Consider the following 19687-nt stretch of genomic DNA (forward strand, 5'->3'; position numbering starts at 1 on the left):
AAATGATTTCATAACGATAGTTCAATGCCAAATAACATTCAAAGTTTATCGAGAGCTTGTCAACATAAAATATCTTTGGCTCAAGCAGTGTTGGATACTACAGCAGCTTTGAAGGAATTGATCGAAAATGCACTAGACGCAGGCGCAACTCAAATAGACGTTTGTATAAAAGGTCCAAGTGCTTTGGATCTCTTACAAGTGATGGATAATGGAAGTGGAATAGAGGCGAGGGATTTTCCATTTGTGTGTAAGCCCTCGTATACTTCAAAGTTAAGTTCATTCGAGGAACTTGGAGATGTGAGAACTTTAGGATTTCGAGGAGAAGCTTTGGCTTCTTTGTGTCTACTTGGCCACTTAAAGCTGATTACCAAAACAGCTGAAGCTAGAACTGGTAGTTGTATAAGCTTTGATCATATGGGTAATGTGATAGAGATAGAAACGGCGGCTAGAGAACGTGGAACGACAGTAATGGTAACCGATTTATTTGAATCCTTTCCTGTTCGCAGAGAAAGTCAAAAAAAAGCAACAAAACGAGAAATAACAAGAATTGTTGATTTGATACAACGATTTGCACTTATTTCTAACGGCGTTCGATTTGCTTTGTCAATAGATGGCAAACGAATTCTTAAGACTCAAGGTCATGGAAGCCTACTAGACAGTATTGCTCAGTTGTTTTCTACTATGACAGTTGCTTCATTGATTCCTGTGGATACCTATCAAATGCAAGATTTCGACAAAGCTCGTATCACTGGATTTGTATCTAAACCTGAAAAGACTTGTGCTCGTTCAGCAGCTGACCGTCAATACATATTCTTCCGCAATCGACCTATCGAATTGCGTAAACTTTGTAGTTTGGCAACCAGAATATATCAAAAGCAAGTTGGTCAGCACAGTTTTCCACTTTTATTCCTTCATATAGAATTGGAGGATGGAACCTTCGATATCAACATTGCTACTGATAAACGTCAATTGTTTATACATGATGCCGACAGGTTACTTGAAGCATGTACTGCTTATTTTTGTGAACTTTGGAAAGTGAAAGAATACATTTCTATTCCAGAATGCTCCAATCAAAGAGGGATCCAGAATGAGTTAAAGGGAAACTTAGATCATAAACAGACAATTGTATCGGATAATCTTATACAACATTTGGAAATTGACCGATTTCATAGAATGTCTCAGGACTCTACTACGAGTTGCACTGAAAATTTTGTTAGAAATGAACAACAAACAAAGCCCATTGAGGATAATAATAGAGATGATCAAAATAACCAAACCTCAAAATCAGTCATTACTACAAACGAAACAAGCATCTTGGACATGTATTCATGGAAACCTTTGGCGGTCAAACGTCAGAGTGGAAAAAGTTTATTACAATATGCAAAAAGAAAGCGCAGGGAATCAGTCGATGCTTGTAATGCAGACACAGTCGGTAACATTCCAAAGAATCAGTTGCCATCAGAAGAAGTGCCATTGAGTAAGACCCAAATCGACGAAATAAATAGCGATACTGAAGTTCAACCAATACAAATGTCTTCTAGTGTAGAAACCAGAAACCGCGTATCTTTTCTTCATACTCTTTTTGCTTTGAAAGATGAAAATCATGGTCAAGAACCAAACGATCACGATGCAGAAATGGAATTGCGTCAAGTTTTGCACAAGGATGATTTTCTTTCTATGCAAATCATTGGCCAATTCAATCAAGGCTTCATCATTGCCAAGTGGTGTGGACATTTGTTCATCGTGGATCAACATGCTGCAGATGAACGATACAATTTCGAATATTTACATAAGGACCAAGGCGAGTTACCTTGTCAACCACTGATTCAACCACTTACAATGCATTTGTCTGCTGAAGAAGAATGGCTACTGATCAATCACCTGGATTGGATAGAGCCATGGGGTTTCCGCTTTTCAGTGGATATGGACAAGATGCCTGGCAATAGAATATCGTTGTTGCAAGTGCCATTTCATGAGAAGACGACTTTTGGAACAGACGATGTACTTGAAATGATTCATCAGTTACGAAATCGAGAAGCAATTAGCAAACAGCGTAGGTATCCTTTTATCGGAATGTTTTTAAGCTAATCTCACAAAAATTATTTTAAGACATTCGATTTCCTAGATTGGAAGCTGCCTTTGCTTCTCAAGCTTGTCGCATGTCAATTATGATAGGAACTCCATTAGATAGGTTGCAAATGTCAAGAATTGTAAGCAAATTGGCATCTTTGAAGGATCCTTGGCGTTGTCCTCATGGAAGACCTACTATACGTCACTTGTTTACCATTGCAAACAATCGATGATATCTTGATATGCATCATTCCACTGTTGACAACTATGTCGTTGAAAGAATATTGGACAATGAAAATTTTGGCAATGCCATTCTTGAATAGTGTTGCGGCGAGTGCAGCAGTCACACACACTTTGCATTCGCTTCAACTTGCGTTGCTGTCGATTCCAACGTTGAAATAAGATGAAACTAGACCAGGAAGGATGATTTTTACATGAAGGACACAAAGGCCATTCTTTTGGGTCGTATAAATTTTGTCCACATAAACTGCAAACGTAATAATGATAATAATGATACAGTCCTCCAACGGGATACCGAGTCTGTAACAAATTCCTACAAGAGTTGGAATGATTTAGATTATTCTTTCTGGGTACCATTAACCATGACAATAATGTTGATGGTCTCCTCATTTGTTGGTACCATTGGTTGATGTCTACTCCAAGGCAGTCGAAAAAACGTTGCAAAGCAGGTATCATTTGTTTGATGATGTAGTAGGTTACATGTAATACAGCATGTCCGTTCTCTTGTAAAGACAAAAATTCCTCAGGAGAACATACACAATCTTGCAAGGTTCTGGGTTTCTCCATCCAATAGGCAATAAGGAAAGGTATTCTTTCTCCATATAATGGAATGGCACGAGAGTCATGGAAAACTCTCCTAGAAGCCACTACAGCAGCTGGCGGAAGCATAGCTTGAGAGCTTGCTTCCATTTGTGCTCGATAACTACCCCAACGAACTTCCATATAAAAGATAAAATCCATCCAATGAAAATTGCCTCGATGCATACGACTCCACTTCTTTAATAAATATTCTTTCACTTTAGATATTTTTCTAGTCTCAAACAATAATCGCAGACTTCTTTCTATCAGCTTTTGTACCGCGGCACAGGAGTCTCTGCGGATGGTTTCAATACCTTTCGCATCCAATACAGGCCTCTGTTGTTCCAACGACTCGAAAGCATAGCCCACATAACGTTTCTTTACCAACAAAATACATGGCATATATACTTTTTCCAACACCAATCGCATAGGATAAGGAAATTGACCAGAAATATGCTCGCTGATTTCCTTGCCTAGCTTCCAACCTTGTCGCCAATCCATTTCAGGAATAAAAACAAAGAGAGAATCCGTATCACCTCGAATTTGTTATAAGTATTCGTCCAAGTCAATTGTGCAAACTTACCATATACCGTATGTGCTCGAACTTGTTGCCAACCTCTTTCTATCTCTTCCATACTACGTTTCATTGCTTGTCTACCATGTTGTACGATAGCATCTGCCAAACCTGAACATGGCATACGTCCAGAAAAAGCTGCACTAGTATAGCCATAAGTCACATTAGCAATTAATTTAAGGGCAAACTGTTGGGCATTCAAGATTTTCCACAGTCGATCTTTGTATTCACCTTGATAGTGTTCAGCAATCCATTTCATAGATGATTTGATCATTAGGCGAGTAGATAAGATTTCCTGTAATAATCGAGGTAGCATTCCTTTACGTATCTTGGAGGTTACAAAGCATTCCCCATTAGGAGCAACATAATAATCATTGCAATATCGTTCATATAATGCCCCAGAAGAAAGCTCACTGTCATTCGTGACAGATAATAGACTTGGAGGCTCAAAAGATTCCAGTACACCCATTCGACAAGAACCAAAGTGACTAATCTGGGAAAAACCACGGACATTACCAAACATGGTAGAAAAACACATGTTATGTGCAATGATGATGGAAGGATACAGACTCTGAAAATCCATAACAATTACTGGGTCTTGATAAAAATTAGTAACAGGTTCCATTACCAAAGGCAAGCATTCCATAGCTGGTTGACTTAAAAGCTGTTCTCTGGAAGCGCTCAAAAGTAAATAACCATTGGCATGTGCCAATCTTGCTAGCATACTTTCTACACGAAATTGAGAACCACGTGTTATCACACTGCGAAAATCAATACCAAAGATACGAGCCAACTCTGAGGTCTGAGAAACCCAATCTAACTCTTCCAAGAAATGAAAGTTATCCGCAGCCTTTTGTAAGCAATATTCATACGCAATATGTATATGCTGTGTCTTCTGAAGAAATGATCCGAGGACCCAGGGTTCATAAGCAGGAATGCGTTTTTTCAATAGAGCCGCTGACGCACCTTCGTAATCATAGTAAGGCAGTTTCACTTGGACTCGTAAAATGTTCCAAATACCAAACACATATCTTCCAGTTATCTTTATATGACAGCCTAACCTCTTCATGTAAGTATCGGCACGACTTGCGTCTGGAATTGGACAGTTGTCTTGGTTGACGCTTTCTTCTTCTTCATCTTCAACCGCTTCGTCATTGTTCCAGGTATTTATATTTGGCTTCGTCTCCTTCCAACGAGATATCCATCTTGTAAAGGCCCAACCTAAATGATGTCCACGTTCAATCAGATAGCCTAATGATGAACGATGAATATCATATCCAAATATCATATCAATATCATAATATCGTATCCAATGTGCAACTTTGTAAAACAATTCTTCTTCATTAGAGACCATTTGAATAGAAATGTCATCAGATATTAGATACGGATACTGAGTCGAAACCGGATCTTCCGCCAAAAGAATCACATGAAAAATATCTTGATAAGTTGGCCCTAGATGAAGTTTTGCTCTTTCATCATGAATAACCATACAAACAATATGAACTGCATCTATGGCTGGATCAGGCAGCTTTCCCTCTCTTGCTTCCGTAATAACTTCTAAAGACATTAATGTTAAACCTTGACTCTGATGTGGTAGGAGTTCGTCATCTTGTTGATAACTATGACCGACTGAAGATTCTCTTCTGGAAGACATATTATATTCGGTTTCCACAGCGAATCCTGGAGAGAAGAAAAAAGAATCATTGAGGCCAAGGCTTCTTCTATGAAGAGTCTTTGATTGATCATATTTTTGTGACTGTGCAGGTGTTGTGATGCCGTCCATTTCATCATATCTCGGAGAAGAAGGTCGAACTGCATGTGATTCGGGTGGGTTATCCACATCTTCATCTTCACTGGACGAAAAATCATCCTTTCTTGCAATATTGGTGATACTCTTAGCATTTTCTTCGCTACCTTTGAAAGAGTTTGCAGCAAATCTTGTGTTTAATCTCCCGTAACTATCCATAACAACTTGAGGAACATAATTATACAATGGTCTGTTCATCGAAGCTGCATTCAAATCTTCCACTGTAGGAGGAGAATCGCATGGAGTGATCCAAACGATACCATTACTATTTCGTCGTTGACTGGGAAGACTTTGATTTCCTCCGTTTGCATCAGAATGTACTTCCATTGATGTTGTTATAGAAGCGGATGATGTATCATTAGTCTCTAATTGTTCGTTAACAACTGAATTCAAATAATTGGTTCGTTGGGACGATGTATTCAGGTCATTCTCACATTCAGGATGGATAATATCATCATCATTTTTCACAACATTGAAAGAGCCTTCATTATTCTGATTGGACAAAACACAAGGTCCTTCTGTGTGCGTCATTTCCTTTACAAACCTTTCCATAGTTGGAGTACAATTGAAATCTTGCGACATTTCTTGCTTAATATCTTGTTCCAACAATTGTGAACTCTGCAAAATGTCGTTCCATAAACACTCAGTGCTGCGGTCGTCTTTGAAAAATCCAACATAAGGATCGGCAATTCTATCTTCTACATCATGTCCTTGCTTCGTTCTCTCCTCGACTACGTCAGAATGGTCAACAACAACCTTGGACTCCGCTAAATTAGTATCTCCAATGTCCAAACCTAAATTTGTATTCACAACATTGTCATGCATTGTTATTCTATTACAATGTTTCCTTTGTTCCTGTTCCAGTCGGCGTAAAAATACTTCCCTTAAATGAGCTTCCGAATAACTCAAATTCACCTTACATTTGTCCTTCAAGTCTCCTCCATTAGAATAACTTTCCATTCCTAGTAGACTTCTTCTTCTTCCATCTTCTTCCCAGAGACCACGAAGACTAGGAACCAACCTATCTTCTTCACTGGCAGCTTCCAAAGATGGAATCTCCTTGCAGTCTTCCGGATTAAGAATGTCTGTTGCGTTCACATCCAACTCTAGATCACAGTATGACTTTCTTTCAAGTGGAGATAAACAATGCGAATGGGACAATTCTTCACAATATTCTGATAAAAATAGTCTTTGGCTAAGAGGAATATTCAGCAGATCTCTCTGACTATTCAAATAATCTGTGAGTGACGTATTTGCTTCCATATTGCTCATATAAGACAGGCGTCTAAATGGAATCTCATTCATTCTCCAAGGAAACGTATCACTGCGCGGGAGAGGAAGTCTGAATCGTGGATTAGACAGTCGAATAAAATTCATCCCATAAAGATTATAATCTATCATAAACTGTGACAAATAAGATATATGCGACTCATGTGGTTGTAATATCAAATCTCTAGCGGGAAACCTAAAACACAAGTCTGCCAACTTGCGAATATTTCCAGGTACAAAAGTATATATCTTAACGAAAAAGCAAGAATGAGCATGAAAACCATAGAACGGTATTCTTTCTACAATTTCGGTAGCAGCAATGATTTTCTGTGCATTAGTAGAACTGATACTGGAGGAAAGCGAGTGTTCTAAAAATTCTACCAGCTGAGTTGTGAAAGCTTGTGCCTCTCCAAGATTTCTGAAATGTTTAGGGGGCAACTGTACATAGAAATAAGGCAAGACATTGTGAATGTGAAGACAGCATTTTTGTCCACTCAACGTACTTCCAAAAATGCGGATGACGGGTTGGCGGGCTATGCGTTTGCCTTGTGAAGGAGTTGCTCCCTGGTCATCATAATAATAGTCGATATATACAAGTCTTATTCTCAACCACTCCTCCAGTTTTCTTTAGTAGGAACAGCAGAAACACTAAAAATAACTTACTTCTAATTTTCCTCTAGACATATAAAAAGCGACTGACTACATGTTACGAAAGTTTTTTTAAAGAACTTTGTACTTTTCTAATTGGCATCGACAAAGTAAAAAATTCATTTGCGCCAAAAAATGAACAAAGGATTATCATTTGGCGTTATTTCACTGTCAAAAAGTTTTCTCAAACATCACTGTTTAAAATATTCAACTCCTGCCACCTACAAATGTATAAACAAAGTGAAAAAGCAATCTACTTGTCAACAATCGAGTATCTCTTTACCTTCTCCAGACGTGGTACGTTGTAACCATTTGAAGAGCACTAGTTCCTTGATTGGATATGTGGTTATTTTTTGTTCTACGTTTTATAAAGTTCCTCAGATTGCTAGAATTATCACAAAGAAAAGTTCTAAAGGTATCAGTTTAAGTATGTACGTATTGGAGAGTATCGGTATTTATTTCTCTCTTTGTTACTGTATTCAAGCAAAGTTTCCTTGGGAGACTTTTGCAGAGAGTATTTGTATATTTGTTCAAAATATAATTATAACATTATTCTTATACAAATATACGGAAAGAAAGGATGGGCGTAACCGTAACTTGGTTTATGCTTTAATCCCGTTGATGGGAGCTTCGTTACTTTGCATAAGGTTACCTATACATTGGTTGCAATTGTTACAGGTGTGCTCCAGTCCGTTGATGAACATAAGTAAGATACCTCAGATACTTCGGAATGAACGTAATCAATCTACTGGAGAACTTTCTCCTATTACTTTGAGTTTCCAATTGGCTGGGAATGTAGCTCGTGTATTTACCACCATAGTTCAGTTAAGAAATCGATGGTTTCTGACTTCCATTTCCATTTCACTTATTTTGAATGCAATACTTGGCTTGCAGTATATACGATATCGTTTTAGTATAACCAAGTCAACGTACTTTCCGGATGACCACTTTGGAAATAGCTGAGTTAAACAAGTTTGAAGAAATTGAAGAGCAGATGACTAGTCGTTTTGACAAGTCTTCCATCTTCTATAGTTGTTCAACTCATCATTTCATTCATTTACCTAGTTGGCAAAGATTATAATTGACATGTCTACAATATATGAGTCCAAGTATTTGCCACAAGTCAAAACCTGTCTTATCGGAAATAAGCATATAAAATATCATCCATCATTTCTCCTCGACCAACTCTACAGATATCGGAAACAAAACATCGAAACATTCCTTTAGAAACGGCTTCAGGTGTCTGTGAGTACAAATTCACATATTCTAATAACATCGACTCGAAAGCTTTTCTCATTTCAACAGTGAATTTGGTAGGTTGACTGGACTCTACTGCTTGTTGTATCCAAATGGGTAATGAGGACTGTAGATGGAACAATGCTACCCATTGACAAAAAGATAAAAGTAAGTTGCATAGATAACGTATCAAACGAGAAGGTATTCCTCCACCAACAGCATAAACGATTCCTTGTAATAACACTGGTACGAAACTAGTAAATTTCTCAGCCAATGAGAATTGAGAAAATTCTCTTTGAATCCAAGATTCGAATAACTGAGACCAAAAACGGAGACTAGACATACAGGCATTCGCATCTGATAAATAAAATCCCAATAGTAAAATAGGAAATATTTGTTCTGACCAAGATAACAAAATTGTTGGATAATATAAGACTAGATTTTCAGATAATCTACAACATTCAGCTATCAAATCTTGCCGTTCACAAGCACTTGATAAAGAATATGTTGATATACATTGATTACAAGTATTCCAAATTCCTGATACTACTTGTAATATGCATTCTTGAGAGCCCGTTGCATGAGGATCCAACAAAGGAATCAGCTGAATACAGCCATGAATCCAACAAGCTTCACCATCACTTTTCGCAAATATACTTTGAAGAATATTTAAAATTTGAATAACTGCATTTTGGTCTGCAAAATAGGTCGATGGAATATACGAATCAACTTTGTTACATTCCAGACCTTGAACAAATATTCTGCACAATTCCGGAGCAATCAGTTCATGAGAAGCAAAGTGATGACCTAAGAGCACAAAACTCTCCAACCTTTCAAATATGACTCGATAACTAATACGAGTCTCGTCAAGTCCATGAAAGACTGCCGAAATCACACTTAATACCTCCACAACCTTCCTTGGATCCTCTGAAAAACTAGATTGAGAATATAAAGACTGCATGGCTGTTTCTAAATAATCCAAATAGGGTTGCAAGATAACACATACAGAACGGAATCGTTCTTCTTCACTCTCCATACTGGCTATCATTCTAGCCAAGGATTCCATGGTCGGTTTGTAAACTGAAAGATTGCTATGAAGGAAATCTACTGCTTTAAACAGAGCTTCGGCGTAAGGCAATAACTTTTTGGGAGAGGAAAAGGACCATGTTCTTAATAAAATAGAGGCTTCTCTTGGAACTACTTTCAAACATAAGGGCAAAATATTCATAATAGGTTGGAATAAGATACGTTCCAGTGAATCTTCCAGTAAAACTGTAGAAAACGCAGTAAACAACCTCAAAGTGGCGATTTTCAAGTAGTTGGGAGAATTTTCATATAACAATTGCAAACCAAATTGAAATACAGTAGTCGTCGACTGAACTAGAATAGCTTGATGTACCTTAGGATGCATATCTGATTGAGAACTCGTCTTTTTCTCTGTATTTTCCATACAAGCTGAAGCAGCACAAGTTAATACAAAGAATGCCGATTCGAGACTTAAAGAGGATTGCGAAGGTGTCCAATAATCGTCAAAAAAATGGATGATACGACTAACGTCTCCTACTGCCTTGGCAAGTTCCATGATAGCTTCAAATGCAGCATCTCTCAGCTGTTGAAATTCTTCGATAGAAGAGTCCCCATCTGGATTGTCAACTGAAGCATTATTTATAGCTAACAGAAGGGTTTCATCGGAAGCAGTACAAATATAAATAAAATGCTAAAGACGTTAATGGTCATTGCCAAGCATACAGCTTAAACAGCTTCAATTACTTACTTGAAAACACTCTTGAAAGAAAACATAAAGTTGCTCAATATTACAATGTGACCCTATTTGACCATTCAGTTTAAGATGATAAAAACTGTTGGCAAAATATGAAACTCCTTCCAATGCAGCCAGAGTTGCATTATGCACTCCACTTTGCAGTCCAAACATCAATAAATCACATAGTTCTAATATTGCTGCAACTTTGTTTGTTTCCTCAGATTCTGAGGCAAAATATTGAAAGCTATCTTGTCTGACAAGCAAATCTATGTTGGCTTCTACAATGGAAACTGCGACTTCCAAAGCTGCATGTACCATAGAAACGTACTCGGAGTTTGTATGTCGCTTTCGTGCAGCTGTTTTTTTTTGGTAAAAGACTCATTCAATCATTTGAACTCTAAGAAAGCATTCATTGTTTTACTTACCCTTTAATATTGAGAGCAGAGATGAACATGTTTGTAATATCGAACTTGTTGGTATACCGCCCCTATCAGTAAAGAAGTTTCAAGTTATTCTCAATAATCGAAACATCAAAACTTTACAAGTACCGGCCAACATCATCAGCAAGTGCATCAGCAACTTCACATATCAACTCAGAATCTTCAAAAATGCTGCATAGAATATCTGCCGTACTGCCTCTCGTTCTATATACATTCCAACTCTTTAAACAACGAATACAATCTTTTTTTAATGAATAACTACTCATAGGAAACCTCAACTCGCTATTAGAATGATTATCCTCCAGACTTTCACGATAAAGTTCCGAAGATACTTCGCTGACAACTTTAGAAGCCTTGCTCCTTAACCAAGCTCTTCGTTCTGCGTCTTCTCCACTTCCATAAGAAGGGATATTTTCCACTTCTTCAAGGAATATTAAGTACAAAAGAGGTGTTATGTGTTGTTCTTTACCCAACTCTACAAAGGTATTCCACCAGTATTCCAACTTGTCTTCCACATCAACATCGTTACCCAAAGAGAAGAGAAGAATGGAACAACTCGCAGCTTTGCAACATTTTTCAATGGAAGAATGGTTCAATTTCTTGCAACAACTTTCTTTCAACAACTGCTTTGTCAACTCTATTGTTTGTTGTCTTTGCTGCTTATCGAAGGAATCATAACTGGTTCTTATACAGTCCTCCAACATAGTCCCTGCAAACTGAAACATAAAGGATAGCAATTGATTGTCAAAAGACCGTATGGAAGTGAGCCAAGCCTCGTTACTCAGAAACTGACAGAACAAGAGAAGGTGAGTGGGTTGTTGTCGAACACTTCTCAAAAACTCGTCTGCTTCTCTGTAGTCTGAAGGTGATGCTGTTGGTTCACATAAAATAGAAAGTGCCTTTACAATATTGTTTAAAATATTGTCTTCTTCCATGTTGGATCGAAACGCTTTCTACTATGTACAATTGAAACTCGATTTGTCAACAAAATCGAAAATGCATGAATAGAGAGCTATTACAATTTCTTTCATTTGATAAAAACAAATTTAGCTATTCAAATTATGGACTGCTTCTCATTCGTGAAGCTTCTCCATCCACCACAATAGCATCCAACGATTCCTTGAGAGCAGGTTGTGCTTTCTGTTGTCTTTCCAAATATCTTTCATATAAGCGCAAACGGATTCTTTCAAATGACTGCATAACCACTTCCTTCGATATTGTTTCAGGATCCTGAATGGATTGAATATTATGCTCTCTATTTGGCTGGGGAGTATTCACAGTATGACCTACTGCCATAAATAACGGTAGTGTCTGAGGGGAAGAGTTATTGTTTCCAGAGATTACTCTTACGGAATGGAGCTGCTGTGTGGAACTTGAGCTATTACGTCCATGATCGGACAAGCGAACTGTCTCATTACAAAGAGGACAACGGGTTCCATAACTTAGCCAATGAGTGATACAATGTACATGAAAGGCGTGTCCGCAAGGAAGCAATCTCAAATGACTATCCTTTTCCACCACTTCTAAACAAACTGCACAAACACCATCAGGTAATATATGCTGTCCTAAAAAGTAGAATTTTAAACGCTTTGCTCTCACTTGTGTTGTTTCGGTGTCACTATTTCTGTCAGAGTCTGCGAACCAACTGGTAGCCTTGTAACTATCGTCGTGATCATTTCCCTTATCTTCCAGAGACAATTCTTCCTTAGTTGCAATTGGAGAAGGAGGTTCTAACAAAGTTTTTTCTTCTACTTGTGTTGGAGTGAGAACTTCTTCATCTTCTTCCCAGAATAAAAGAGGTGTTTCTAGAGGACCTTTGTATATTATTTCGGGACAGTAAATTTCCACTTCATAAGCAGATAATCCCTTTTCTTTTCTTCGAGCTGCTCTACTCAGTGTTCTTCTTCTACGTGTTCTCGTGGTTGCTGAAGGGTCTAAGAAGCCTCTCAACCCTCTTCTTCTTCGGATGTGGTTATTGATAGAACAGCCTACTCCCGTAAGTATCATAGCCGCAATGGAAACACAAAAGCACGCGAGTATAATCTCTGCAGGAGACGCATTTGCAGACATAGAAATACAAAAAGTTTATTCCCTAATACAATGAACCACACCAATCCTCCCCAACAAAAAGAGAATATAAAACAATTATTTACAACTTCATTTTACCAATGCATTCTAAAAGATCCTTCTCTAGGCAACTTTGTCTGTCTCCTTATAAACTCCAAAGGAATCCTATCAGGGTCTTCTATAATAGCCATTTCAACTACTTCACCACCAATAACCTTGCAGATGATGAAAGATTGTTAAAAGAGTTTTCAAAGTTCCCACTACCTGTTGTCCAGGAAAGACTCTAATATATAATATTCCACCATTTCGACGTCGTATATCTAATAGATAAGACTCAAGATCTACACAGGCCTTTTCTTATCATGTTGGAAACAGAACAAGAATTGTGCCATAATACTCACTTTAGTAACGTCGAAAACTAAAGTACAAGGATTCAATGCTGTCAATTCATTCCTCTTCTTCGAGGATAAACCGATATCTTCAATCAACTCTAAACGAATACCCATTCCTTGTAAGAAACATGCCCGATAATGTTCCTATGATTAAAAATATCAGATAATGATCTGCGTTTTGTGAAAAAATACAATGACAACCTTGGTAATAAATTTTTCGATAAGAATAAAGCCAAGAATACCATAAAATGCTAAAGATTCTTCTATATCAGTCACATAAATACTATTAAAAATATTAAAATGCATCATTCTTGAATAAAAGACTCTTGCCTTATATGATGAAGACCCACACAATTGGAAGAATAGTTACATATCGGAGGCATGTATATCATCTTGTATCTCATGAAACCTCTCCAACGTCTAATGCTCTGCTCAAAAAAAAAGAGAAAAGCAAACACTTTCAACATACATACTCAGGATAGGATTGACATTCAAAACCTAAAATGGAATAAAATCCCATCTCATGAGGAAACGCTTTGACGTAGATAGCGCCTTGGTTTGATAAATTACTACTAAGAATTGACTGTATTAAGGTTCTTCCTATTCCTTGACCTAATCCATACTATATATTTACATAGAATTATCAACAAAATACTAAAAACGCACCTCGAAACTCTGGCAAAACAGCCACTCTATCAATTTCAACGTTGCTGCCTCGGAAAATATATCGTCCAGCAGCAACTACTTGTTTATTTTTTCGACCTATTAAACAAATTGTACAGCTTGCAAAATCTAATTCATCCGGGATGGTCAAAGATAAAGATTCCAGCTCAGGCTCTGAGTCAATTACAGTTTTCCATATCTTCAAGGCTGCCTCCCACTCTAAATGGTCTTTTATTCTAGCAACTTCAACGGGTGAATAATTTTTAAGAGTCTGATAGTGTTGGCTATTCTCGTCGATAAGAAAAAAATAGGGCTTTCTTTCAATAACTTCACCACAACACTTTACAGAAACGAAGGGTGACAAAACAGTGTTGTTTTTGAATAATTTCGCTTTTTTACAAGTATGAGTTTTAGCTTTCGAGAAAACTGGAAAATAAGACGACAAGTAAACACTAGTCAACACAAAGCAACATGATAAGACTTTATCCATGTTATCTCAATCCAAAAAATGATTTGTAACTATTCTGTCATAAATAGAAGTTGACAATAACAAGATTTTGAATCAATATCAAATATTAGAGTTGAAATATCCAAATTCATGGAACTTTACTATTCTTCCAGAAACATACAAGTTATATCATTTCCGAAATAGAAGAACGAAAACAACATTCTAAAATGTCCGTATCAAATGCTACTCAATGTGAATTGGATGAGTGAAAATTATTGAGTCCATTTGTTTATTCCTTTGTACAAAGTCAAAAATTCTTTTCTTCACAAAGTTGTGCAATTTTTCTAGCAAGATGATGCATCGGTAATCCCATTACATTGAAATAACAACCGTGAATACTCTAATTACCAACCTTAAATCTATCTAACTTTGACAAGGCTCTACACTTTACCTTTACAAAAGAACCACCTATACCTTGTATACCATAGGCACCAGACTTATCCATAGGCTCGCCTGTCTTAACATATGCAAGGATTTCTAAAGAACTAATTCTTGCCATTTCTACCCTATTCAATAACTTGTAGTCGTTTATATGTAAACCAAACATTCATCATACTCAGTGGTTTCACTAAAAGTAATCAAACTCCAGTTGCTTTTACAACTTTTCCAATATAAACAAACGCCGCTATGAACCAGATGTTTTCTACCACTCAGAAGTTGTAGCATTTCAACTGCAGAGGCTTCTGACTCTGGTTTTTCAAGTACTTGGCCGTCTATTTCAACCTACCAATATCATCGATAATGCCAGTATTCACGACAACATAAAGGACTCACCACAGTATCTGCACCAATAACGAGATCAATATCTGAATCCTGCTTTCTTTCTGTACACAAACGTTCCAAAATATCCAAGGCCTTGTTCTTTGCGTTTTCTACCGAATATACAGTTGGACTAGAATACCTTAGGGGATCAAAGTTCTCCGGAAAAGAAGATGGAAACACTTCAAAAGGCAACTTAAGCAGCCTTAGTATTTCCTGTCTTCTGGGTGAACGACTAGCCAATATGATACGTTTGTTTTCTAGTCTTGGAAGATACTGTATAAGCATCTCTTGACAGCTAATTTGGGAACAATTGTTCACTTATCCATAAGAATATCAGGAATTATAAAATTTTGCTTGAAAGTGTTGATATCTCATAAAGAAGCCCGTTTGCTAAACTATCTACAAGTGGATGCCCTCCTAAGAGTACTTTTAGAGCTTGCTCAGTTCAATTACAATATTTTATCTATGCTGTCATGAAGAAAGAATTCCTATATTTTTGAAAGGAGTCTTGTAAGCTTTTAAAAATTACAACTGAAAGAAACCGGAAGAATCAAGCATTTGAAGGAAGAACTTTTAAAAATCCTAAAACTTTGTGGTCGAGTAAACGTTCTCCCGTGTCCACATTCACAGTAAGATGTCCTCAAAGATAATGACATGCGGTCATTGTTATACATTTGTTCCAAAATAGTTTATCTTGGTATGATGTTAAGTATCTCAGGAACTTGGAATGATGTTCGTTCTCGACTAAATTATTTATCCAAGTTGACAGCCTAGATCAAATTACTGGTACATTGACCATAATGAGAAGATAACTGTCATGAGAACAAGATAATTACAGTGATTTTGACAAATTAGAGCAAACTCTAATTTTAGTTTTTCTTAGACACGTTCTCAAAGTACAGATTTTCCTCCATTCCTTTTATTTTTATGTACAGAAGAGTCTAAGAAAGCTCTAGAGTAAAACTTGGAGGACATGACCGACCAAGAGAAGTCTACATTACCCTCTCAGGGATATTCCATCTTTCGACATTCTCTGGAAACAAATCCAAATAACTTTGTCCAAGTAAACAGAAAGCTTGTGAAATTTTTTGGTTCTACAGCATTACTCCGTGAACGTGCCAGAAGATCCTGGCTTACAGAAATTGGGCTTGTACCAATAAAGACATTCCTCTGAAGGTGTTGAAAGGAACTTTATATATCAACTTCTATCTTGAAGTACCTGATACAGTTGCACAATTTGTTGTAGCCACTGAGGCAAATTTTTAATCCACCAAAGCATCTTAGGAATATTGTATTTGTGTCACTATCATTTGTATAGAGTTTTCTTCTCTGAGACAGACAGAGTTTCACAAAAAACAAGTTTTCCATCGATAGGAATAAAGGACTTTAGAACTGGTCATTCTTCGAAAATGTTTTATTTGTTTCTTTATTAAAATTATTTGAATTTTGAAGAAAATATACTTCTACAAAGGCTTGATAGTTGTTACAAGCTTTATAGCCAAACAAACTTGGCCGCCGAGATCATTTCTCTCAAGTGGATCCGTCCCCCCATGCGGGAGGAGAAATTCACTCGGCAAATCAAATTAAAGATTAAAACAGATAAAATCATCTTGGGCCAATTGTCCTTGAGACATACGCCGGGAAATCCCTCCACTCTATCCAAAATTGTCCTATAAAATAACAGCGAAAATAATTATGATTGAAACCACAAATTGCATTTGACGCGAGATTAACGGACTTGTTGTTATGAAGGTTTCTAGTGAGATTCAACCGAGTTCCAGCAAAGTTCAAAATGAGAGTACTGCACCGTATAAATATGTGGACGACTTGGAGGGTTTATCGACAGAAATACCACAAGGAGAAACTGAGTTTCAATATGAGAAAGAAAAGGAACCTTCTGGAGCTGAGTTGGAGGATGTTTTTGAGCCACCAAGGAGAACTCATTGGGTAATGACTACGTTTCTTATGATCAGTTACCTGGTAGGAGTTGGAGTGCTTTCTCTTCCATCGGCCTTTGTTTCACTTGGTTGGGTTCCGGGAGTATTGTTGTTGACTGGCATTGTTTTTATCACAACTGTAACTGGTTTATATATGTGGAAACTGCACTTGAAATATCCGCATATACGCAGCTATGGCGCTATGTATTATCACTTTTTCGGACGTGCTGGTCAGATTATCGGAGGTACCCTTACTTATCTTATGTTCTTTGGTATTATGACTGCAGATTTTCTTACTGCAGCACTCTCTTGGAAGAGTTTGTTCCAGGGACATCATGTTTGTGTTACAGTTTGGTTTGTAATACCGTTTGTCGTTGCTCTAGTGGTTGGACAGTTACGAAGTCTCCATGGTATTTCTTGGGTAGCTTTTGTTGGTGCCTTGTGTATATTCCTTCCGATAGTAATGACATGTAGCAAAGTACCTGAGCTGTCAGTAGGTGCTCATGCATACACTACAATTGCCGGGAACAGTTTTGTCAATGGTGTTATTGCAATGACAGATATTGTCTTTGCCTTTGCAGGACATTTGATTTTTTATGAATTTATGGCTGAAATGAAAAATGTTCATGATTTTCCAAAAGCACTTATCGTATCGCAGTTGGTTGGTTTCGTGTTTTGCATGTTTACAGCAGCATTTGTTTATGTCTACTTGGGAAATACGAGTATTTTACAAAGTCCAGTAACTTTGAGTCTTCCTCATGATACATTACGTGATGCCATTAATGTTATCTTAATCATTCACGTCACAGCTCCGAGTGTTATGGGAGGAAACGTTCTAACTCGAGCAGTTCAACGCTGGTTGCAATGTTGGGGTCGACGAAGATTTGAAGACACTTCCTTTCCACAACGCGTTTCATTCTTCTTTTGGTCTCTTCTGGTTTATGGAGCAGGTTTCCTTGTTGCCTGTGCTATTCCATTCTTTAATGAATTGATTGGACTTCTTGCAGCATTGGTTGGTTCCAGTAATAGTTTTGGAATGCCTGCTATCATGTATTTGATTCAATTTCGGAAAACGACAAGTTGGTGGAATTGGATATTGGCACTTTCATGTATTGCCATTGGATACACATTACTTGGCATAGGAAGTTATGCTGGAGTTTATACGATTATTCAAGCAGTTGGAGACCATGGAACTCCATTTTCTTGTGACAGGGTAATTTAAGTGGGTTGTTATGACACATGAAGAAGAATATGTGTTGCGAAATAAATCCAAAACATTGAAATTTTCAGTCCTTTTTGAAGTCACTTTCTTTGTCATTGTCAAACCCAATCGGAACCTAAAACGACATACCCAGTAGTTCAGTTATTCATCAGTTGAAACATTGTGTTGTTCCTATCATATTACCTCGAGTCCAACTCTTCGTGCACTTTGTTCTATTCTTTGGCGTTCGTTATTTTCCACTCCTATATTGTTGGCTTTCAACACCTCCTATATTGTAAGTTAATTGTTGCCTTTGGAAATATACAAAGGCATACTTGATATTCTTGTACTGCTTTCACCAAAGTTTTCCAGTCCTTCACTAAGTGACAGAACGTCTCACTTGACACCGAAGAACCAAACTCCAGTCCTCGAGCACCATCTTCGACTTGTCCCTCACAAACTTTTCTTAAAAACTGGGTTTCTTCTCTTACATTCTTGTCAAAAGACAAATATCTCACAACTTTTGTCAAGGCCTGAAATAACTCGTTGCTTTCCTTCATCTTGTTAACAAGAATCCATAAAATAGTGTGATGACAAATAAGTATATTGAAACATTATGAGTGAGTCTCTTAGTAAAAAGAAGATTCCTATTGTATTCACTAACAGAAGAAATACATCATGATCTTATTACATCGTATTTCTTTTTCTTGGTTTTGAATAGCTTGTGTATGCCACAAGGATGTCTCTCTTGTTTTTGTCATTGTTTACTACTGCCACTCAACACTGCAACTGTTATCGTCGACAAGTAAAAAACCACAGTGCGGTAGTAATACACAAAAATAGACTGCTTTTCAAGAAAAGTTTCTATTCTCATCCTCTTGTAGTTTCTGCACCGCTTTCTCATTTCTATGGAAACTTGCCATCGAGTCACGTTAACCACACATATCGAGGTTGGTCAATGTGTCAACAACAACAGCAAATAGAAATACAGAAAACCTTCAAAACTAACGGTGGTTGGATGTTTGAAGTTGAAGTAAACGACAGTCGACAACTTTCTAGGTATCGCATCTCGTGAAATGTTTCAACACGCTGAACCCATTTATAAAGGCACACGGTATTATTAGGGAAGGGTTTGTTTGAAGAACTTGTAGCTGAACATACTGATAAAACACCTGAAACAGTCATCATAACTGTTTTCAATTACTTGATTGTAAGTTGTTTTTGAGTAGGTGGGACAATTGACTGAGTGTATATATATATATATATATATTGTATTAGGAACGTAAAGTTGTGTTGAAAAATACACAAGGAGTATTTGACTCTTCACAGTTTCCAATCAACTATTTCTCAGTGAGACAAGTAAGTTTGCTTTATTCTGTACACTAGTTCATTCTTGTCAACGTTTCCTATACTAGTTGTTCTACTTTTATCCAGATTGTAAAGAATATCTAAAACAGAGCCTCGATGGAACTAGAATAAAGTTTCCTTCCTAGAAGTTGTCTTACTCATCGTTTTTATCTTGGTTCATCCAT

At 37.2% G+C, this 19687-nt stretch overlaps 10 protein-coding genes across 10 annotated transcripts; 4 read left to right on the forward strand and 6 right to left on the reverse strand.

The window, feature by feature from the left end:
• The first annotated feature begins 6 nt into the window (after positions 1 to 6).
• Positions 7 to 2247, forward strand: Gasu_22900 (DNA mismatch repair protein PMS2). The gene has a single exon (XM_005706846.1). It carries the CDS (start codon positions 25 to 27, stop codon positions 2086 to 2088), a length of 2064 nt encoding a protein of 687 aa, XP_005706903.1. The 5' UTR covers positions 7 to 24; the 3' UTR covers positions 2089 to 2247.
• A 4-nt stretch (positions 2248 to 2251) lies between these two features.
• Positions 2252 to 7246, reverse strand: Gasu_22910 (DNA polymerase zeta subunit). The gene is made up of 3 exons (XM_005706847.1): positions 7203 to 7246; positions 3473 to 7154; positions 2252 to 3425 (listed from the first exon to the last, which is right to left on the reverse strand). Exons 1-3 carry the CDS (start codon positions 7221 to 7223, stop codon positions 2281 to 2283), a joined length of 4848 nt encoding a protein of 1615 aa, XP_005706904.1. The 5' UTR covers positions 7224 to 7246; the 3' UTR covers positions 2252 to 2280.
• A 60-nt stretch (positions 7247 to 7306) lies between these two features.
• Gasu_22920 (lysosomal cysteine transporter, LCT family) lies at positions 7307 to 8217 on the forward strand. Its single transcript, XM_005706848.1, has one exon. The coding sequence runs from the start codon at positions 7323 to 7325 to the stop codon at positions 8148 to 8150; it is 828 nt and encodes a 275-aa protein (XP_005706905.1). The 5' UTR covers positions 7307 to 7322; the 3' UTR covers positions 8151 to 8217.
• Positions 8218 to 8224: 7 nt separating this feature from the next.
• Positions 8225 to 11616, reverse strand: Gasu_22930 (uncharacterized protein). Its single transcript, XM_005706849.1, has 4 exons — positions 10734 to 11616; positions 10611 to 10672; positions 10198 to 10541; positions 8225 to 10140 (listed from the first exon to the last, which is right to left on the reverse strand). Exons 1-4 carry the CDS (start codon positions 11558 to 11560, stop codon positions 8323 to 8325), a joined length of 3051 nt encoding a protein of 1016 aa, XP_005706906.1. The 5' UTR covers positions 11561 to 11616; the 3' UTR covers positions 8225 to 8322.
• Positions 11617 to 11631: 15 nt separating this feature from the next.
• Gasu_22940 (ring finger protein) lies at positions 11632 to 12666 on the reverse strand. The gene has a single exon (XM_005706850.1). The coding sequence runs from the start codon at positions 12630 to 12632 to the stop codon at positions 11685 to 11687; it is 948 nt and encodes a 315-aa protein (XP_005706907.1). The 5' UTR covers positions 12633 to 12666; the 3' UTR covers positions 11632 to 11684.
• Positions 12667 to 12681: 15 nt separating this feature from the next.
• Positions 12682 to 14296, reverse strand: Gasu_22950 (uncharacterized protein). Its single transcript, XM_005706851.1, has 7 exons — positions 13751 to 14296; positions 13558 to 13696; positions 13415 to 13504; positions 13286 to 13367; positions 13094 to 13228; positions 12957 to 13043; positions 12682 to 12907 (listed from the first exon to the last, which is right to left on the reverse strand). The coding sequence occupies exons 1-7, from the start codon at positions 14235 to 14237 to the stop codon at positions 12788 to 12790; spliced, it is 1140 nt and encodes a 379-aa protein (XP_005706908.1). The 5' UTR covers positions 14238 to 14296; the 3' UTR covers positions 12682 to 12787.
• A 41-nt stretch (positions 14297 to 14337) lies between these two features.
• Gasu_22960 (septum formation protein) lies at positions 14338 to 15366 on the reverse strand. Its single transcript, XM_005706852.1, has 4 exons — positions 15030 to 15366; positions 14812 to 14978; positions 14647 to 14761; positions 14338 to 14595 (listed from the first exon to the last, which is right to left on the reverse strand). The coding sequence occupies exons 1-4, from the start codon at positions 15300 to 15302 to the stop codon at positions 14503 to 14505; spliced, it is 648 nt and encodes a 215-aa protein (XP_005706909.1). The 5' UTR covers positions 15303 to 15366; the 3' UTR covers positions 14338 to 14502.
• Positions 15367 to 16716: 1350 nt separating this feature from the next.
• Gasu_22970 (amino acid transporter, AAAP family) lies at positions 16717 to 18207 on the forward strand. Its single transcript, XM_005706853.1, has one exon. It carries the CDS (start codon positions 16764 to 16766, stop codon positions 18174 to 18176), a length of 1413 nt encoding a protein of 470 aa, XP_005706910.1. The 5' UTR covers positions 16717 to 16763; the 3' UTR covers positions 18177 to 18207.
• Positions 18208 to 18211: 4 nt separating this feature from the next.
• Positions 18212 to 18766, reverse strand: Gasu_22980 (uncharacterized protein). The gene is made up of 3 exons (XM_005706854.1): positions 18491 to 18766; positions 18360 to 18443; positions 18212 to 18291 (listed from the first exon to the last, which is right to left on the reverse strand). Exons 1-3 carry the CDS (start codon positions 18713 to 18715, stop codon positions 18241 to 18243), a joined length of 360 nt encoding a protein of 119 aa, XP_005706911.1. The 5' UTR covers positions 18716 to 18766; the 3' UTR covers positions 18212 to 18240.
• Positions 18767 to 18846: 80 nt separating this feature from the next.
• Gasu_22990 (uncharacterized protein) lies at positions 18847 to 19677 on the forward strand. Its single transcript, XM_005706855.1, has 4 exons — positions 18847 to 19214; positions 19263 to 19365; positions 19434 to 19514; positions 19571 to 19677. The coding sequence occupies exons 1-4, from the start codon at positions 18895 to 18897 to the stop codon at positions 19646 to 19648; spliced, it is 582 nt and encodes a 193-aa protein (XP_005706912.1). The 5' UTR covers positions 18847 to 18894; the 3' UTR covers positions 19649 to 19677.
• Positions 19678 to 19687: the final 10 nt, after the last annotated feature.

Source organism: Galdieria sulphuraria (genome assembly GCF_000341285.1).
Source record: "Galdieria sulphuraria unplaced genomic scaffold scaf_16, whole genome shotgun sequence".
NCBI classification, from domain to species: domain Eukaryota; phylum Rhodophyta; class Bangiophyceae; order Galdieriales; family Galdieriaceae; genus Galdieria; species Galdieria sulphuraria.